General features: G+C 39.8%; 2 protein-coding genes across 2 annotated transcripts in view; both read right to left on the reverse strand.

The window, feature by feature from the left end:
• The window catches only part of LOC21400739, a 2,634-nt gene extending 2,151 nt beyond the window's left edge, over nt 1-483 (reverse strand). The window contains exon 1 of the mRNA XM_010098636.2: nt 148-483. Coding sequence (XP_010096938.1) covers nt 148-278 — 131 coding nt within the window. The 5' untranslated portion in view covers nt 279-483. The remainder of the gene's footprint in view (nt 1-147) is intronic.
• Nucleotides 484-2,398: 1,915 nt separating this feature from the next.
• Nucleotides 2,399-11,844, reverse strand: LOC21400740 (pentatricopeptide repeat-containing protein At2g01390). Its single transcript, XM_010098637.2, has 4 exons — nt 11,689-11,844; nt 11,386-11,498; nt 9,905-10,658; nt 2,399-3,530 (listed from the first exon to the last, which is right to left on the reverse strand). Exons 2-4 carry the CDS (start codon nt 11,419-11,421, stop codon nt 2,530-2,532), a joined length of 1,791 nt encoding a protein of 596 aa, XP_010096939.2. The 5' UTR covers nt 11,422-11,498; nt 11,689-11,844; the 3' UTR covers nt 2,399-2,529.
• Between the last annotated feature and the right edge of the window lie 10,244 nt (nt 11,845-22,088).

The raw sequence follows: 22,088 nt of genomic DNA on the forward strand, positions 1-22,088 counted from the left end.
ATATATATATATTCCCCAATCCGTTACAACTTCCTTCAAAGTCATTCCAATCCCAAACAAAGACGACAATATGAACCAATCAAACCAAAAAAAGGAAAAAACAAAAAAAAACAAAGAACCGATAAACAAACAAGAAACAAGAATTACCTATGAAGAAATTGACGGATCCTAGGATGTTTGGGGCTTATGAGGCGTCGCTGAATTCTCAGAGCCAATCTGTATGTGCGCTTCAGACCCAGAAAATACGCCGTCCCTAATGTAATCTCCCATAGCACCATTTTCTCTCCTTTTCTCTACTATGCTCAGAAAGTGTTTGTGCTTTTGTCTCTGTGAGAAACGTTGATTTTTGTGGTTTATTTATTTATTTTCTTCTTCGCGGTTTCGTTTCTCGCAAGGTAAATGAGAAATGATTCATTTCTTTCCGTTTGGAGCCGCCAGAAATTTCCTTCAAAAATAAAAAATAAAAAATAAAAACTCATAGTGCGAACGCAGTGAGGTTGAATGACGTCGTTTTGAATGTTCACATTTTTTTTTATACATTATTATTATTGATGCATTTGAATTTTGAGATCATTTTCAGTTTGTCCATAAATTTTGAAAACTCTAGCTTTACACTTAAATTTTAGATTAGTCTCATTGAAGCCCTTTTGTACAAATTTTTGTTAAAATCAGATCAAGAAAAAAGAATTAAGTGTAGTCATGTGATTTTTATCTGTTTGTTTTTAATAGATCTTCAAACAAAAAGATCATATGATTCCATTATTCTCTTTTTATTTGTTTTTGATAGAAACTCCAATATAAAAGGTTAATTAGGAACAATTCAAAATTTAAGAGACAAAGTAAAAAATTTTAAATTTTGAAAGACAAAATAAAAACGACTCTAAAATTTAAGTGGCACCAGTAATAATGTTTTTTTTTTTTTTTTTTTGTTGCCTAAAGAGCTTCTGTATGAACAAAAGGAAAAGAGGAAGAAAGTCACCTATCACAGGTAGATCACAACCGTTGGAATTTCGCTTTAGTTGATCTGAACCGTTCGTCGCATTTTGTAAAGAGCTTTCGAGGTCTAATTGGGTTGGGCACTTAGGCTTAGTTGGGTAGTGCTGTAGATTTTAGAAAAATTATTTTTAGCTGTGCTGAAGGAAAAAGCAGCAGTTACAAAAAGTAACTGAGTGTTTGGTAAACTATAATTATAGTAGCTGTACTCGTTCCAAAATCAACGTAATAGTGTTTGGTAAATTATGAGGTTGAATTGCTGTAGATAGTTAAAAATTACGACTATATTATATTATACTATAATATAATATATATAATTATAATATAATATATATTTATTATTATATTTAATATAATACAAACTATTATTATATAATATATTATATAATTATGATATAGAATATAATAATATTATTAAAATAATAATTGAAATAATTAAAAATAATGATCATATTATATTATATTATAATATAACATATATAAGTACAATATAATGTATATTTATTATTATATTTAATATAATACAATAAAACTATTATTAAATAACATATTATATAATTATGATATAGAATATAATAATATTATTAAAATGGTTAATATAATTACAATATTATAAAACATATTATAATATTACGTATAATATATAATAATATTAGAATTATAAGATTATATTAATATTTAATTATATTAATTATTATAGTATTATTAATATACTAAATATAATTATATCAATACAATATAATATATAATATATTATAAAATAATAATTATAATATCATATTATTAAAATAATTATAATATAATTATAATATAATATTATATGATAATATTATAGTTATTAATATAATTATGATATTATTTGTTACAATATTACTATTATATTATATTATATTATGAGTCTGAATTTTAGATTGGAAAGATTGTAAATTTTAAGTTTTATTAGAGGCATTATGAGTATTATGAAAGTTTCATTAATTGTACTATGTTGATTCCCGCACAATCTAAAAGCTAAAGTTGTCTTTAGGCTTATTCTAATTTTGACAGTAGATTCTTGAAAATTTTTTCAAAAAGTACTTTTGAAGAGATTTACCAAACACTAAAATCAACTTTTGCTAGAAGCCAAAGCTGATTTTGGAATGGAAAAGCAATACCAAACTAAGCCTTAATATGGTTGTGTTGGATTTTCCACTGAAACATATTTTTTAAGATATGTCCTTATTTAATTTTTTTGTCTGCATAATCCTTATTATTTTAAAAGCGATACTCATAAAAATGTTTGCATTGGTTGTGTATTAACCAACTAATTATTAAAAAATTTCTTATTAAATAAATTAAAAAATAATAATATGACAATCAGAAAGAAGCTACAGAATTACTAAAATATATATACACACATACATGTGGACAAATTTTCAATAGTTTACATTTCCACGGTGGTTAACATACAAAAATGAAGGTAAATTGTGGTTAACAAATAAAATATCAAGATAAACTAAACTGGTTAGCAATGCATGCACTTTAACAACAAAATACACATCAAGAAACGACATCACGAACAAATAGCAGATCACAGATCTTTTCCTCAAAGGGTTTAATATCCTGAGAATGCCCGTCGTGAGCATGGAATCTCTTCTTTTCCTTCCAAAGATCTTCAAGTTCACTAACTCTACCACTTCTTGAAAGGCCATCTATTAAAACATTGTACGTGCCTAATGAAGGAAAATTCCCATTCCTCTGCATGGTTTTGAAAATTTCAAGTCCCTTATCAAAATTACCAGCAGAGAAATACACTCCAATAAGAGCAGTATAAGTTGCAGTGCATTTGAGACCATCAGGCAATAAATTAAAAATTCTAGCAGCATATTTCGGCTTTCGAGCATGCCCAAATTTGTATAGCAGAATAGAAGCAAAGTATATTCCAATTAAATGTCCAGCCTTGATCATTGCCTCAACAGCTTCAACCACTTTGGGAAATAAAGATGATCTGATCAAAGCTCCTATCAGGGTTAAATATGTGTTTCTCGGAATAATTATGCCGGTTTTCACGCTGTAATCAAAGGCCAATAGAGCACCACTAAGCCTGCATTGGTCACAATTTACCTCAATGATGGTTGAGATGATTGCAGGGTCAAGTTGGGTATTTTTATCAGCAATTCCAGCAAGCAAGGAATCCGCACAAACAAGATTTTCCTTTTTCAAGAGGATCAATATGAGCCCCTCATCTGCAGTTAAAGGGTTATCAGCTTGAGTTGTTCCCCCTGAATCTTTGCTGGCAGATTCAATGGAACAGTGAGGATTGACTTGTGTAAGAAGGAAATCGCTCTCGCCTGCAGCTTTTAAAGCTTTGGACGCTTCGACAAAGACCAGATAGCGTAGGACAATATGATTTTCTTTCATGTAGTTGAAGATTTTGGACATCGCCAACGTCTCCCCCGATCTGCTCAATTTCTCAACCAAGATGTTGCATGCAGCTTTATCTGGCTGTACTTCTGCTTCTTGCATTTTACTGAAAACCTCAAGGGCTTCTTCGCATTTTCCTGAAGATCATCACATGCGTAAGTGTTAGGCTCCCGAGTACCTGCAACACAAATTAACACACAACCAACACAAAGAACACCACAGATAGACTACTGAAGGACTCTCAACCAAAGGATCCAATTCATTAATCATCCCTGGAACAACCTCGAGCTCAGCTCGGCCAAGAATATAAAATAGTAAAATAATATTCTCTCAACGTGTCTCTCTCCTTCCCCAAAACTGTCCCTTAAAAATACCTCAATCCGTTATAACCTCCCTACTCTCTAGGCACTATTCCCTAGCCTAGCCTAACTACCTATAATCCAGCTCAGCAACTTCCTCACGCATTCACATCCCTTCCCCAACCGAAGACGTTGCGAGCTCCTCTAGAGTACATCCGTTCATATTTATTCTTCCTAGACTCGGGTGTAACATTACTCCCTTCCTCAAAAGAGACCTTGTCCTCAAGGTTGAAGGTAGGGAAACGGACTTGCAGCTCCTCGACAACCTCCCAGGTGGCGTCCTCGATGTCCCGTCCCTGCCACTTAACCAGCACTTCCTTAACGGACTGCCCCCCATGCTTCCTCAGGCGCCCCTGCAGCAAGCTTTCTGGAAACAGTGGTTCGGGGATGTCCGTTGCGGTGTCGACAACCACCGGTTCTTGTGAAACCGCACGCCCACCGACCACCTTTTTTAGCATAGACACATGAAAAACCGAGTGCGCCCTGGACCCCTCCGGCAGCCGAAGTCTATAGGCTACCAGACCTACCTTGCCAATCACCTCAAAAGGGCCATGATATTTTGGGGCTAACTTGTTGCTGGTGCGCCTAGCCACGGATCCCTGTCGATAGGGAAGTAGTTTCAGCCAAGCGAGCTCCCCAACCTGAAACTCTCGCTCCACCCGTCGTTGATCCGCATAACGCTTCATTCGTTCCTGAGCATGCTCCAAGTTGCATCGTAACTGTTTCAACTGCTCATCTCGTTCCGAAAGTTGCATATCCACCGAACCCACTGCAGTTCTGCCCCCTGTGTAGCGTACCAATGTAGGGGGAGCCCGACCATAAAGTACCTGGAAGGGTGTCATACAAGTAGCCCCGTGGAAATTGGTGTTGTACCAATATTCTGCCCAGCACAACCACCTGCTCCAATGCCTAGGCTGGCCACTGGTGAAGCATCTCAAATACGCCTCCAAACAACGATTAAGAACCTCGGTCTGCCCATCCGTCTGAGGGTGGTATGCCGAACTCATGCGTAAGGTGGTCTGTTGGAGGCGGAATAGCTCTCTCCAAAAAAGGCTAGTGAACACCTTATCCCGATCACTTACTATACTTCGAGGCATGCCGTGAAGGCGCACCACCTCTCGACAAAACACCTCTACCACCACCTTCACAGTGAACGGCCGCTTGAGCGCAATGAAATGTGCAAATTTGGTTAAGCGATCCACCACCACGAAAATGACCTCATGCCCATTGGATTTAGGCAGAGCCTCGATAAAATCCATCGAGATGTCCTCCCACACTGCCTCGGGAATGGGCAGTGGTTGTAGTAACCCGGCCGGACTCGTTGACTCCACCTTGTTTTGTTGACAAACCCCACACTCAGCCACAAACCATTGCACATCCTTTGCTATACCCGGCCAATACACGTTAGCGCTAATTCTCTTGTACGTCCTTAGAGTTCCCGCGTGTCCCCCCGTTGGAGTTGAGTGGAACTCCTCCAACAACTGCTGCTTGAGTTGGGAACTCGCTGGAATTACTATCCGACCCCGATGCAGTAACACCCCACTCTCCACGGCATAATGGCTTCCTTGTGCCTCCCCGCGGCTCAACTCCTCCTTAAGGGTGCTGAGTTTGGTGTCTGTGGCTACCTCTTGCTCTACGATCGCCATGTCTAGAAATTGGGGTCCCGAGATAGCCAGGAGCTCCCCTCCCTGCGCCCATCCACCCCGACGAGACAACGCATCCGCCACTACATTCTCCCTTCCTGCTCGGTAGTGGATGTCAAACTCAAACCCCATCAACTTCACCAGCCACTTTTGTTGCGCCGGAGTACTAATCCGCTATTCCAAAAGGAACCGAAGAGACTTTTGATCCGTGCGCACCACAAACTTCCTGCCAAGAAGGTAAGCTCTTCATTTCTGGATGGCCAGAACCAGAGCCATAAGTTCCCTCTCGTAGACCGACTTCGCCATTGTTCTAGGCGACAACCCCTTGCTAAAATAAGCCACCGGTCGCCCTTGCTACAGTAGGACTGCCCCTATCCCAGCCCCTGATGCATCCGTCTCCACCTCGAATGTGTCACTGAAGTCGGGTAAAGCAAGGACTGGGGTCTCCGTCATCTGCCGTTTGAGTTCCTAAAATGCTCGTTGCGTCTCCTCCGACCAAGTGAACTCCCCCTTCTTTAACAACTCAGTCAAAGGCCGTGCTATGGCGCCGTAATTCTTCACAAAACGACGGTAGTATCCCGTCAAACCAAGGAACCCTCGCACGCCTTTTACTGTGGTTGGAATTGGCCACTCAATCATGGCCCGGATCTTTCCCGGATCTGCCGCCACACCCTTCTGAGATATGCGATGCCCCAAGTATTCCACCGAATCTTGGAAAAACAAACTTTTTTTCAGGTTGAGCACGAAACTCCCTTCCTTCAACAGTCCTAATACGGTGCGTAGATGGCCAAAATGCTCTTGTGTGCTGTGGCTGTAAATTAATATGTCATCCAGGAAAACTAAAACAAATTTCCGGAGCAGGGGTTTGAACAACTCGGTCATCATTGCTTGAAAGGTAGCCGAAGCATTCGTAAGCCCAAAGGGCATAACTAGAAATTCATAGTGCCCCTCGTGCATCCGAAATGCCGTTTTCTCGACATCTTCCCGCCTCGTGCATATTTGGTGGTACTCTTTCAATCAAGCTTCGAAAAGCAAGATGCTCCGTGTAGCTCGTCCAACAATTCCTTGATTATAGGAATTGGAAATTTGTTCGGCACTATCAACTTGTTCAATTCCCGATAATCCACACAAAACCGTCAACTTCCGTCCTTTTTGCAGACCAATAATACCGGACTCGAATAGGGGCTTTGGCTGGACCTAATAATCCCTGCCACTGTCATGTCGGCTATTAAGCGCTCTATCTCATTCTTCTGTGTGTGGGGATAACGATAAGGCCTGATATTTGGGGGTTTTGCTTCTGGATGTAGTACGATGGCATGACCCCCTGTTCTGGATGGCATGACCCCCTGTTCTGGACGGTGGCAGTCCCAATTTTCCAGAAAGCACCGATCCATACTCCTTTTCCAACTACTCCACATAAGGCTTCGTTGCCCCTCCGTTCCCGGTAATGGGTGAAGTAGCACTCTGCCACTACACCATATACTCTTCTCCCTTCCTGGCCAGTTTAGCCACGGCGGTAACCGAGATAGACTCTCGGGATAACGCCGACACCCCAATCAATCGATGTACCTTAAAAGTACCCAGCTGCTTGAGCCAACCAACCCCCAAGACCACATCCACTCCCGGGATTTCAAAAGGGTATAAATCCAGTTCGAACTCCAACCCAGACACTTCCAAACGGACTCCACGGCATATGCTCCCAATAGTCACGCAGTAACCATCACCTACTTTTATTGCGTATTTCGGAATAGGGAACATCGACAACTCCAACCCCTTAATCCTGTTCCAACTGATAAATGAAGAATTTGCCCCACTTAAAATGGTTACCTTTCTTCCCTGTATGTGGTCGTACAGCTTCAAGGTATCGCCCCCATTGATTCCCGCTAAAGCTTGCAACCTCAGGTCCGGTTGGAGAAGCAACAATCCTTCTTCCTCCTCAGAGTCGGTTCTGCCACGGCCTTCCTCTGGCGGTGTCGCCTTCTTTTCAGGCCCGTCGTCCTCCTCTGTCGCCGTTTCGAGCATCCTGAGCGTACCGGTCTTGCACCGGTGGCCGCCAACCCACGGCTCTCTGCACTGGAAACACTCCCGGTTATCCTTCCGCCGTTGACGTTCCAACTGTGCCGGGCATGGACCACCACCGCCCTCTCTCGGTCCCGTTCCAGCAACCCTGTGGGTCTGCTCGTATGAGGGACGTTGGTTATTAATGGGGGCTGAACTCCACTTGTTAGCTGCCAAACGACTTGTCGTTTGGTGAGGTGAGCTGGAATGGAACACGTGGTTTACTCTTCCACGTGTTCCCTAGGCCTTCATTTTGTGCTCCAGCTGCAGCCCCAATTGAATTGCCTCGTGTACACTCCTAGGCTGCCACATCCGGACATCATCCTGCAGATCCTGACTCAGCCTATTCAAGAAAATTCCTAAGGTAGTAGCTCAGTCCATTCCTCGGATACGGGCTGACAATTCCTGAAATTGTTCCCCATATTCCGCCACCGAGCCCAGCTGTCTCAGGCCCACCAATTGCTCCTAAACTGATCTGAATTCCTTAGGTCCAAAACGCTGCCCGAATGAGGCTTTTAGCTCCTCCCAGTCCATGCCCAGTTCCTCCTCCATGACCCACTTGTAGTACTCCCACGCTCTACCTATGAGAAAATCTTCCACCACATGGACACGAGCATCCGGTCGGACCATGTGGACCCGGAAGTAGCGCTCCGCCCGTCTTTCCCAGACCGGCCATCCATCTCCATCAAAAGGTGGTAAATCCACCCGAGGTGGACTTCCTCCCAATCGCCGTCGTTGAGGAACCAGATTGGGAGGTTCGCCACCAGCCCAAGGCGGTACTTCCTCTCCCATCCTGCGGCGGTCCCCTCCACACTCCCAGCGCTAGTTGCTCTCTTTCCGGTGTCGCCCCCTGATATCGCAGCCCGTCCATTCGCACTGTGTAGTGCGGTCGTCTGGCCGGGGGAAAACCTGCGGAAGTCAGATCCCACGGTTCACTCTGCCCTGCTACGGCGTTGGTCTCCTCTGCTCCGGTGGCAGGAGCGGTGGCCGCCTCCTTCCCTCGTTCCTTCGACGAGGAGTCCGGTAACTCGCGACTGAAACTCTCGAAGCCCTCCTTAACGAGGTTAGTCACCAACTGAGGTAAGCCCTTGAGACACTCCTCCAGTCGATCCAACCCCGACAACTTCTCCGTCAATTCATCCAACTTCTTCTCCAATTCCTCCACCCGATCGCCACGAGTAACACCCTTCGTCATCCTCTTCTCACCCAGACCGTGGATGTCTCTGATACCAAAATGTTAGGCTCCCGAGTACCTGCAACACAAATTAACACACAACCAACACAAAGAACACCACAGATAGACTTCTGAAGGACCCTCAACCAAAGGATCCAATTCATTAATCGTCCCTGGAACAACCTCGAGCTCAGCTCGGCCAAGAATACAAAATAGTAAAATAATATTCTCTCAACGTGTCTCTCTCCTTCCCCAAAACTGTCCCTTAAAAACACCTCAATCCGTTATAACCTCCCTACTCTCTAGGCACTATTCCCTAGCCTAGCCTAACTGCCTATAATCCAGCTCAGCAACTTCCTCACGCACTCACATCCCTTCCCCAACCGAAGACGTTGCGAGCACCTCTAGAGTACATCCGTTCATATTTATTCTTCCTAGACTCGGGTGTAACAGTAAGCACCATGCAAACAAAGATAATATAGAATTAGAGGCTAAAGATTTTTTCGGGATTGCTGTGTTTTTAAAATAGGGTTCTTCTACCTAGCACCTCCTACCGGTAGTGTCTCTTTCAAACCCTTGGATTAAATCAAAATCACATAAAGATTAAAAAAAATGCAAAACACACAGTTTCTATTAATACAAATCTAATGTTTAAAAAGAGAACTTCCGGTAGTTCATTTTTTTGAGATCTACAGTAGAAATCTCCCTTAAAATAACACATTACTTTTAGAAGCAGAAACGAAAGCTGAAAGCTAAAAACATCCAACTTCACAAAATTAAAAATTGCATTGTTATTTTGTGCAAATCACTTGACGCTCTGATTGCATAGTTTTTTGTGCAACGTGCTTTCAGAGTTCCAGAAGCAATCTCAAACTAAGCTTACGAATTTGAGTTTTTAACAACATCAAACATATATTTCTAACACGATAAGGGAAAAAATCTCATCATTCATTGCATATTTATCATCGCACTAGTGACAGGGAATTTTCAAAGAATGGTGATAGTCAAGAATATGATTAATCATTAATCTACTACTAATTACAAATGTAGAAAAATTATTTAGATAACAACTAAGATTACGTGCGTAAAATGTTGAGAGTGATTCGACCACAACATAGCCGACGGAGAAAACAATTAACCATTAAGATTGACCACAATCTTGCAGTCACCAATAAGGCAATATCCCAGAGAAACATGGTTTAAAATATGAAAGAGTAGATTTAGGCCACACAAGAAACAACAAACGGGAATTACGCATGGGGTAAACTTGGGCTCACCTGACTCAATAAGATATTCCATTAGAACAGTGTAAGTATGACAATTAGGAGAAAGCCCTGATTGAAGCATTTCCTTATAAGCACCAGTGGCTTCCTTCACTCTATTATTATGGAACAGAAGCTTCATATAGGCCGTGTACGAAACAACCGTTGGGCTGCAACCACTATTTTTCATCTCTTCCCACACTTTCACTGCAACATCAACATCTCCAGAACTAGAAATCCAGTGCATTAAAGAAGTATAAGTAACTGCATCAATATTTATTCCACTCTCTTGCATTTGCTTAAAAACATAGTTCATTGATGAAACCCCCCCAGCCTCTCCAAAAATATCGAGCATTGTCGTATAAGTGAACTGGTCATGCTTGAACCCTTTTAGTCCAGCAACCCAGTTGAAAAATAACCACGCTTTCTCCATAGGAGGATGGGTTTTCAAAACTTGGTTGACTGTGTAAGAATCCCATCTTATAGGCAGCCTCTGAAGCTGGTCTAGAGCTGAATCCCACGTTGAATATTTTAGAATAGTATATATTTTTGCAACAGTATCTCGCATGTAAACCTTAGTGTCTACATCTTCCTTTTCTTTTGATTTCAAATACTTCAAATTCTTTTTTGTCTGGAAGTTTCCACTGGATTTCTCTTGCTTAAATTGGCGAAAAGAGTGGACGGATTTAAAAGAAACTTTCAAGTAACTATAACCACTGCTAGGCCCAGAAACCAAAACATTCCAAGAATTCCTTTTAATCCACAAAAGCTGTACAGAGAACTAATGTTAGACAATTTTTCACTTATATCAACATGAATAAGCAAGAAAGAAGCGTCTCTTCAAGCAAATTAATAGTCCATGACATTTAAGGACAAACAGATTCAAACCCATATTTCGTGATTTGGATTTTCATTGGGAGAAACATAAAGGAATTCAATTTTGTTCTGCAATGTCTCTCTTAATGATTTACCTTAGCCGTACTTGTTAGGAAAGTGAGTTATACCCCAAGTATATATGTATTGTACACCGTAAGCATGTTGAAAATTCTTAATTTTTTCTTCAAAACGAAACTTGTATTGATAATACGAATTATGTACAGCCAAAAGAGGAAGAGTTATTCTCAAGGAAAATAAAACAAAAACAACTAAGCTACAAAAATGGATCCCAGCTTCTAAACTCCTTATCCTTACGGACCCATACTGCAACTGAATATTTAACCCTATCCCAAATGATAGGCACAATCTTCCTCGCGACACTAAAAAATCCTTCGATTCAAACCGATACTGCAACATGTCGAAAATTCTCACTGCTGACCAATACTTTTGCTAGTGATTTTCTTTTACAGCTAGATGTTAAAAATAATGAGATAATTGTGTAACGGACTCTTATTTCTCTTATTTCTTTTACATTCCGTTACTGTATTGTCTTTCAATTCAGTCAACGTCTCATATTCTTGTTAATAAATTTTCCCATTGTATAGTAAACATCACATAACCTTGAAACTGTGTAGATGGCAGCCGAAATTCCGCATTGTCCTTTGGATGAATAAACTAGGAAGTCCATTTCAAAGACTTCTTCTTAGCCCATGATCCGAAGCAAAAGTTGCTTCTGTAACACGAGAAGTAATGAAATTAAAAATGAGAATAAACAAGAACCTCATCAAGAAAAACTCAATAGGCTCGTATATAACTACTGAGAATTTTGGGATCTCATCACAGTTAGAATTTGAAATCAAGAAGGAAATACCAATTCAATAGGGAAATTTCGGATTAAGATCATTCAAGCGAGAAAGCGATACCTCAAATTTTTAAGATTTCTGCAACATTTTTCCTTGCTCCAACAAGTTCCGCCGCAGAAAATCGGCCTTCTACTGGAAAGAAAGCTTCGGTTGTGCTTCCATGAAGAGAGAGAGGGTTCGGCCAGAGGAAGTACAAAAGGGGAAGAAGAAAAGAAAAGAGAGGGAAAGTAGGGAGGAGAGACCGAGAGAGCGAGTTTGGTAGTGCTTTTTCGACCCCAAAATAAATTCTCTACTTAACCACAGTTAAAATTTAGAGAGAAAAAGAGAAATAGGTTAAAATTTAAAATAAATTAAAATTAATAGATTAATAATTTATATAAATTAATAAATAGATTAAATTATTATTTTTGTTCATAATTAGTCTAGTTATGAATCATAATTTGATAAATTATTGTCTATAATTGTTCATAATTTATCTGATTATGAACCATAATTTGATAAATTTATCCATAACTTATCTAATTATAAATCATAACTTGACAAGTTATGACCTATTAATTTTTATAATTAAAAATTGACCTATATATTTTTTTTAAACTTTTCATATTGACTTATTTTTTACTATTTCCCTAAAATTTATATTTGGTAGAATTTGCAAACAATTTACTGCCATAAGCAGAAGTTGATAAAACCCCACTTCTCATTTTAGATTGTGCAACAATTTATATCCGTATAATTAATAAAACTTTTATAATATTTGATGAATTCTAAAAATAACATTTTTGTCTCTACCATGATGAATTCTAACAAATATCACAGAACACATTCAACGTTTTATCTTTTCCACTCACTTTCGATTACTCCATTTTTTTCTGTAAAATCAATGCACTTTAAACCATTCATTGAGAAACATAAATAACATCCTTGAAAATTCACAAAAATCACCAACAATAGATTTAGGAAAAAAAAAAAAAAAACGTGAAAATTAACGCAATAAGAAAAAACTCAAATTAGCTTTCAACAGATGGAGGAAGAAAGTAGGAAATCAATCGGTGGGGAGGTGATTTGGCCGGGTTCGCGAGTAGAGAGGAGCAAGATCTGTAATCGGTGGGGTGTAGTTTTTTTTTTTTTTTTTTTTTTTTAAATTCCTTTTCTTTTTAAGGGAATTTAAAAAAAAAAAAAAAGTTTAGTTAAGCAAATGTTTGCGTATAAAACTAAAATGAAATAAGTATGCATGTGTAAATTTTTATATCGTGTTTATTTTAATCATTTTAATTACTCGCAGTAATTCAACTTCACAATTTATCAAACACTGTTATATTGCTTTTGGAATCAACAACACTTATAAAATTACAATTTACCAACACTGAACTACTTTTGTAACAGTTATTTTTTCTTTTAGCACAGTTGACAGCAATTCTATTAAAATCTATAACACTACCGAATTGGCACTTAGAAGTTAGAAGGGGAACAAAACAATCAAGGAGCCAAAACCATTTTCAGAACGATCCGTCAACTTTTCATTTTGTACAAGGGTTATTCTCTTTAGTCTCTTTTTTTTTTTTGGAAAGAAAATTGGTTGTAAGCCTCTATACTTTAACCATAAGTTAAAGGTTCGAGTCACTTTAAGACCCACTTGAAAATGGTGGCATTCCCCTTCCCCTTGTATAAAAAAAATTACATTTAAACAAAAATAAAAAAACAATCAACACAGTACAATACTACTGGCCCGTTAGAGAGACAGACGCATGTTTAAGGCCCGAAAACAATAAAAAATATCGGCACACTAAGAACGAGCACACTTGAGGCTCTAATTGAAAAACCTCTCCCATTGAGATAAGCTTCCAAGGTCGGAAGGGCAAATTATTAAACCCCACAGAGAGGGGACATCAGCACCACGACCTAAAAAAATTATAGTCGGACCAATAATTCACACTAACGGAAAATAAACACCCAAAGTCAAAAGTTGAAGAAACCACTTCCTTTATTACAAAACGAAGCTGAAGACACGCTGGCAGCTAACAACAAAATAGAAACACACTAAAATTAAACGGTGGAAACATCAATGCCTTTATTTGAAAAACACATAAATTAAAATAAGATTACAAAAACCAAGTGACACCGACGAGATCTCTAATGACATGCCGACCACCACCACAAACGAGCAAGGAGGTCGCGATAAAGCCAGCGGCTCGAAGAGAAGTCAAAGTACAGCTGAGCCAATGATGTCGCCTCCAACCTCTTCCTGCAAGGGACCACGCCTAGCCCATAGGGCCGCCGCCTAACCGAGGTCGAAGCCCCTAGAACGAAGCAACGTCGAAGCACCCACGAGGCCCACACTTGCAAAGAAGGACACAACCACTCCACCTCCATCGCCTCCATCTCTAATCGTCCACCTGACCATCAACCCCCTCTAAGGAAACATCGTATTGAGGGGACCAAATCCTAAAGGGCTTGGATTCGCGAACGCATTAGTAACACTGAAGGCAGCAGCCGAAATGTCGCTAGAAAAGCCCCCTCTCCAACGCATGTTCTTCCTTCCCCAACCGCGATTAAGTCGACGCCTTCCTGAAGAGATCCACGTTACTGCACTTGGTAACCTATTGGAAAAATGGCTTGTTAAGCCATTTTAAAGGCCCATTTTGAGGCCCATATTCGGATGGGGCCCAATAGGTTTTTGGGACGGGTCTCGATGGATTTGCGTTCTCCATCGCGAGGAGATCGAAATCGAGTATTCATACACTCAAAATGATTTTTAGGTGAATGAGAAATTTATGGTCTAAGTATGGTACTTGGAATGGTAAATGTAGAAAGAAAATTACAAAAATCCCACAATGGCTAGGAGTGAAGCCAATGTGGTGTTTATAAGTGATTGCACTTTGAAGCCTAGGTAAGCATGTATACCAGAGACACTCTCTCACGCGCAGGGGGAGTGCGAATCACGATCCCGGCGGGTTGGGGGCCAATGTGTGCACCCGCGACCTGCGAACACGAATGCCGGACCGGAAAAACTCACCCGTTTGGCTGAGCATAAAGCTGTGCTTAATGGCTGGTAAATGAGCATAATGGAGGCTTAATGGTGATCAATGGAGGTAAAACATTTTTGCCATGGTTAATAAGCTTAATACCATCAGTTTCATTCATAAAGGTCCGAACCTTGGTGTACAAAGGTGGCCGGATTCATCTTGAGGGAAATGAATGGTTTCTTGGCTGTAATAATGTGAGATTAAGCCCTATAATTGCTTGATTCCGAAACCCTTTTTCTCAAGACCCTATATAAAAGGTTCTCCCCATGAAGGAAAGACACATATTTCAGAAATCTCTCCCTCTCTCTCGGATTCTCTCTTGCGTCCGAAGTTGTGTGTCTTTCTTTATCTTGTTAGTTCGGTTTTCGTGATAGAGGAAAGATCTAGTTCTAGTTCACCGGATGGTTCTGAAAGTGCATCGAGCTACCGTCGTTGTCGTTGTATCCTGGGAGTCAGACGTCCAACGTAACCTCAAGCATACGCCAGAGGGGACGAATCTGTTTTAAGGAAAACATGGTCCACGTGCCTCGACATCCTTGCGACTTTCATTCCCGAGTTTTTGGTATAAAGGTTGAATTATAATTGTATGCATTCGGTTTTATTCTTCCTTAACTTGTTCCTTTTTTGTATTATCCACTATTATTTCGGCTAACAATCTTAAAACAGATTCGGATCTATACAAAGGAGGTTTTGCAGGGAATATATAAAAAAAAAGGGACCAAAATGTTTTCAGGAAAAGGAAGAAAAAAAAAACATTTTTGTGGTTGTTTGAAATTCTGTCAATTTCCTTACTAACTTGGAAATTTTGTTTTTAGAAATGGCTGATAATATGAACGTGGTTGTTCTTGCTGGAAGCAACACTATGACGCCTGTGCCGTCACCTGTGGGACAAACGTCTATCTCGGTCCCGACCCCCGCTTTAACCTCGACGCGGCCTTCGCCGGTCTCGGTTCCTATGAACCACAATGAAAAGGCTGATAAATTAAGTGGGCTGAATTTTAAAACTTGGCAACAAAAAATGTTTTTTATTTAACAACATTGAATCTTGCGAGATTCTTGAAAGAGGATCCTCCTACTGTTAGAGAGGATGAAGTGGATGCTCAAGCATTCCACGCGGTTGGTGCATGGAACCATTCTGACTTTCTGCGTCGGAACTATGTGCTTAACGGCTTGGCTGATAGGCTTTACAATGTGTATAGCTCAAAGAAAACCGCTAAGGACTTATGGGAATCTTTGAACCATAAATATAAGTCTGAGGACGCGGGTGCTAAGAAGTTCTTAGTGGGCCAATTCCTGAATTACAAGATGGTGGACTCGAAGACTGTCATTAGTCAAGTTCAAGAGCTCCAATTGATAATTCATGAAATACATGCTGATGGAATGGCCATTAGTGAATCCTTTCAGGTAACTGCGCTGGTTGATAAGCTACCCCCCTCCGGGAAGGAATTCAAGAGCTATCTGATGCACAAGAGGAAAGAGATGATCGTTGAGCAATTGGTTGTCAGGCTTCGCATCGAAGAAGATAATAGGCGGACTAAGAAGAAGTTCTCCAATGGAACCGCGAGCTCTGTTAAGGCTAATGTGGTGGAGCATGATAGCTCCAAAAAGAAAGGAAAGCCCGGATCCAAGTTGGGACCAAAGGGAGGAATTGTCAAGAAGAAATTCCAAGAAAAGTGCTTCAATTGCAACAAGGTTGGGCACAAATCGGCGAATTGCAGGCTGCCAAAACGAAACAAGGATAAGGAGGCCAATGCTGTGGACACCATTTTCAAAGAAGTGTCCGACATCAGCTTGTCTGCTGTGGTCTCCGAAGTGAACTTGGGTGACTCCAATCCAAAGGAGTGGTGGCTCGATACTAGGGCTACAAGACACATCTGTTGTGACCGGGCCGAGCTTGCTGATCTAGTTTCATTGGAAACTAGAAAGAAGCTCTTCATAGGCAATTCTGCAACTTCTGTGATCAAGGGCCAAGGAACGGTGTTCTTGAAGATGACCTCGGGCAAGGAAGTGAAGCTCTACAACATGCTTTATGTGCCCGACATCCGGAAGAATCTCATATCCGGGACAATGCTGAGCATGCACGACTTCAGGATGGTGTTTGAAGCCGATAAGATAGTTTTGTCTAAAATGGGAATGTATGTGGGAAGGGGTTATGTAAAAAGTAGCATGTGGAAAATGAATGCCATAGCTGTAAAACCTAAAAAGATAAATAAAAAGAAAGAGTCTTCTGTTTATATGATTGAGTCTTCTAACTTATGGCATGGTAGACTAGGACATGTTAATTATGATACTTTGTGTAGATTAATTAACTTGGATCACATTCCCACATTTCATATCGATTCCAAACATAAATGTGAAATTTGTGTAGAGGCAAAACTAACAAGGTCATCATTCCAAACAATAGAAAGGAATACTGAGCCACTTGATTTAATACATAGTGATGTTTGTGACTTAAAGTTTGTTCAAACTAGAGGTGGTAATAAGTATTTTATCACTTTCATTGATGATAGCACAAAGTATTGCTATGTATATTTACTGAAAAGCAAAGATGAAGCTGCAGAGAAATTTACTCTCTATAAGCAAGAAGTTGAAAACCAACTTAATAAAAAGATTAAGATGGTAAGAAGTGACCGAGGTGGTGAATATGTTGAACCATTTAGTGCGCTTTGTGCACAACATGGAATTATTATGAAGTCACACCTCCATATTCACCCCAATCGAATGACATTGCTGAACGGAAAAATCGTACCTTAAAGGATATGATGAATGCAATGTTAATAAGTTTTAGGTTGCCACAGAACATGTGGGGGGAAGCCATTTTATCGGCTAATTACCTTATAAATAAGGTTCCGCGTAAGAAAATCGATAAAACCCCCTATGAATTGTGGAAAGGAAGGAAACATTCCTACAAATACTTAAAAGTGTGGGGGTGTTTGACCAAGGTAATGGCACCAACATCAAAGAAGATGAAGATAGGTCCAAAAACGGTTGATTGTATCTTCATAGGGTATGCTCATAATAGTACCGCATATCGGTTCCTTGTGCACGAGTCTAAAAACCCTGACATACACAAGAACACGATAATAGAGTCTAGGAATGCATCGTTCTTTGAACATGTATTTCCATGTAAGACTAAGGAAGATGAGCCAAGTTCATCAAAATGAACTTTTGAGACTATTATAAAAGATTGTAGTCAAAATTCTGAAAATGATGAAAATGTGGAAACGGAGGAAGAGCCTAGACGAAGTAAGAGGGCAAGGATAGAAAAGTCTTTCGGACCGGATTTTCTAACTTTTATGCTAGAGGCTGAACCTCAAACATATAAAGAAGCTGTGAGTTCAACTGAGGGTCCTTTATGGAAAGAAGCCATAAAGAGTGAGATAGATTTCATCTTACAAAACCATACTTGGGAACTAGTAGACCTTCCACTAGGAAATAAACTACTAGGTTCTAAATGGATTTTTAAACTAAAAATGAAGACATATGGAACAATTGACAAGTATAAGGCCAGACTAATAATAAAAGGCTATAGATATCGAGAATGCCTTGATTACTTTGACACGTATTCTCCTGTGACGAGAATAACATCTATGAGGATGATATTAGCGATTGCTGCGCTGCGGAATCTTGAAGTTCATCAAATGGATGTGAAGATAGCCTTCTAAATGGAGATCTCGAAGAAGAAATCTACATGGAACTACCTGAGGGTTGTGTAGCTCCAGGACAAGACAAGAAAGTCTGTAAATTGGTGAAGTCGTTGTACGGACTAAAACAGGCACCAAAACAATGGCATAAGAAATTTGACGATGTTATGTTGTCAAATGGCTTCAAAATCAACGAGTGTGACAAATGTGTTTATGTCAAGAATACAGACGATGGTTATGTCATGCTTTGTCTGTATGTAGATGACATAATAATTGTAGGTAGTAATGATCGGATGGTCAGATCTACTAAACACATGTTGAACTCAAGGTTTGACATGAAGGATATGGGACCGGCTGATGTGGTCTTGGGGATCAAAATCAAAAGGGTGCCTGATGGTCTCATATTGACTCAGTCACATTACGTGGATAAGATACTTGACAAGTTTAATAAGGATGATTCTGGTATAGCCAGAACTCTTATTGATATAAGTCAACATCTGTCCAAAAATAGAGGGGAAAACATATCTCAGGTGGAGTATGCTAGAGTGATTGGCAGTTTTATGTACTTAATGAGCTGTACAAGACCAGATATTGCCTTCACTGTAAGTAGATTGAGCAGATTCATGAGTAACCCAGGAGATGACCACTGGAAAGCAATTGTGAGAGTACTGAGGTACTTAAGATATGCTCGTGAATATGGATTGCATTACACAAAAGAGCCTGGTATTTTAGAAGGATACTCTGACGCGAGTTGGATATCCGATACACAGGACTCTAAGGCTACCAGTGGATATGTATTCACCTTGGGTGGTGCAACTATTTCATGGAAATCCTCTAAGCAAATGGTAATAACCAGATCCACGATGGAAGCTGAGTTTGTTGCTTTGGATAATGTGGCAAAGAAGCTGAATGGCTTAGACATTTCTTGGAGGACATTTCGGATTAGCCAAAGCCTGTACCTACAATTTGCATACACAGCGATAGCCAATCAGCTATTGGTAGAGCACACAATACAATGTATAATGGTAAGTCTAGACATATACGTCGTCGAGATAATACCATTAGACAATTGATCTCAACAGGAGTCATAGTCGTTGACTATATAAGGTCGAAAGATAATATTGCAGATCCGCTGACCAAAGGACTGAATTGAGATCAAGTTGAAAAAACATCTAGAGGAATGGGATTGAAGCCTATGAAAAAATAGGTTGAAGCAATGGAAACCCAACCTAGCTGACTGGAGATCCCAAGATCTAGGTTCAGTGGGACAACTAAATTGTCTAAACCGGCTGAGTTCACTGTGGGGGTAACCCCAGCCTATTCCTATGATGATAACAGTGAAACCCGTACGAGGAAAAGGTTAAACATTGGTTTTTAATGATTCTTATGCGTTGGATACGTCAGGAATCCGAGCGGAGTAATATGGGTTACTCTTCATTAAGAAATCACCTATGTGAGAGAGAAATTGGGCCGCTTCAAAGGAGAATTGTGAGGGCTCAATTCTTTAGAAACTCTTGCAGAACCAGGTAGATGTTCATGGCCGAAACGAACATAACCATGAGAACAGAATTATGTCAGGAAGATGTCTGTGTGAAGTATAATAACGTTTACACGAAGGCAGAACAATTCAAAGACATCGCGTCTACTGGTCCTCCAGTAAAGTTTTTGTATTCACACAAGGGAAGGTTCAAAGGGTAACGCCTACCTATCCTTTGCAGGCATCGACTGCAGAACTCTATCACCGTGTCGAGTTTGTGTTTTTCTTGTCATGGGTCAATTTTCATTCATGTGGGGAATTGTTGGAAAAATGTCTTGTTAAGCCATTTTAAAAGCCCATTTTGAGGCCCATATTCGGATGGGGCCCAATAGGTTTTGGGGACGGGTCTCGATGGATTTGCGTTTTCTGTCGCGAGGAGATCAAAATCGAGTATTCATACACTCAAAATGATTTTTGGGTGAATGAGAAATTTATGGTCTAAGTATGGTACTTGGAATGGTAAATATAGAAGGAAAATTGCAAAAATCCCACATTGGCTAGGAGTGAAGCCAATGTGGTGTTTATAAGTGATTGCACTTTAAAGTCTAGGTAAGCATGTATACCAGATACGCTCTCTGACGCGCATGGGGGGTGCGAATCATGATCTTGGCGAGTTGGGGGCCAATGTGTGCGCCCGCAACCTGCGGACACGAATGCCAGACCGAAAAACCCGCTCCATGCGAGCTTACTTTTGCAATTTTTATTTTTACTTCAGCCAAGTCCTTCCAGCTTTCAGTCGTTTGGCTGAGCATAAAGCTGTGCTTAATGGCTGGTAAATGAGCATAATGGAGGCTTAATGGTGATCAATGGAGGTAAACCCTTTTTGCCAGGGTTAATAAGCTTAATACCATCAGTTTCAGTCATAAAGGTCCGAACCTTGATGTACAAAGGTGGCCGAATTCATCTTGAGGGAAATGAATGGTTTCTTGGCTGTAATAATGTGAGATTAAGCCCCATAATTGCTTGATTCCGAAACCCTTTTTCTCAAGACCCTATATAAAGGGTTCTCCCCATGAAGGAAAGACACATATTTCAGAAATCTCTCCCTCTCTCTCGGATTCTCTCTTGCTTCCGAAGTTGTGTGTCTTTCTTTGTCTTGTTAGTTCGGTTTTCGTGATAGAGGAAAGATCCAGTTCTAGTTCGCCGGACGGTTCCGAAAGTGCATCGAGCTACTGTCGTTGTCGTTGTATCCTGTGAGACAGACATCCAACGTAACCTCAAGCATACGCCGGAGGGGACAAATCTGTTTAAGGAAAACGCGGTCCACGTGCCTCGACATCCTTGCAACTTTCATTCTCGAGTTTTTGGTAAAAAGGTTGAATTACAATTACATGCATTTCGGTTTTGTTTTTCCTTAACTTGTTCCTCTTTTGTATTATCCACTATTATTTCGGCTAACATAACCCTCCCCAGAGGCCAACAGTTCGGAGCATCACCCAAGGGCAGCATCGGACTCCAGCCCCTTGGAACCTACAAGAGAGGTGACTCAAAGAAAGGCATAGGGAAAAAAAAAAAAACCATAGTAGAGCAAAGAAAGAGAAAGTCTTGAATGTTTTGTTTTAAAAGATTGTTCTTTCAAACTATAAAACAACGAAAAATATATCAAAGATTTCTCTTTAGCCTATATATTACGTACATTCTGCCACTTTTGCTTTGCACTTTTAGTTTTAATAAATTGCTTTGAATTTTTTTATTTCTAACCACTTCAATCCTTACACACTAAAATGGATAATATATTTCCAAAATTTTATAGAGATCATAACATTTTAGACACTACAATTTTTAAAGAAATAAATATATTAAATTTTAAGTACTATTTTTATTGTTATTACAAACTATTAAAAACTAGTATTTTACGTTTGATGTAACTCTTTCTATAAGAATTTGAATTAGTACGCATCTGTGACGTGATTATCTTTAATAAATTTCAAAAATTTACCAATTTTACTATGCATTGAGCAAAATGGTCAAAAATCAAAAGTTCAAAGAGCAATTAATTACGATTAAAAATTTAGGGACTAAAGTGACAGAATAGACAGAATTTAAGGACTAATTGGATTAATTACCATTTCTAGAAATACATTTCATTTTGCTAAACAAAGTTTTAGGTTGCATTAATCAAATGTTAAAGAATGCAAGGAAAAAGTAATATGATTGGAAAGGGACTAAAGAAATAAGAATAAAGATTATTGATTCACTTTTCAGTGTTTATATGTATATTAGATAGTATAATAGAAAATTTTTTCAGTGTTA

This window comes from Morus notabilis, unplaced genomic scaffold, assembly GCF_000414095.1.
Source record: "Morus notabilis unplaced genomic scaffold, ASM41409v2 Scaffold332, whole genome shotgun sequence".
Lineage (NCBI taxonomy): Eukaryota > Viridiplantae > Streptophyta > Magnoliopsida > Rosales > Moraceae > Morus > Morus notabilis.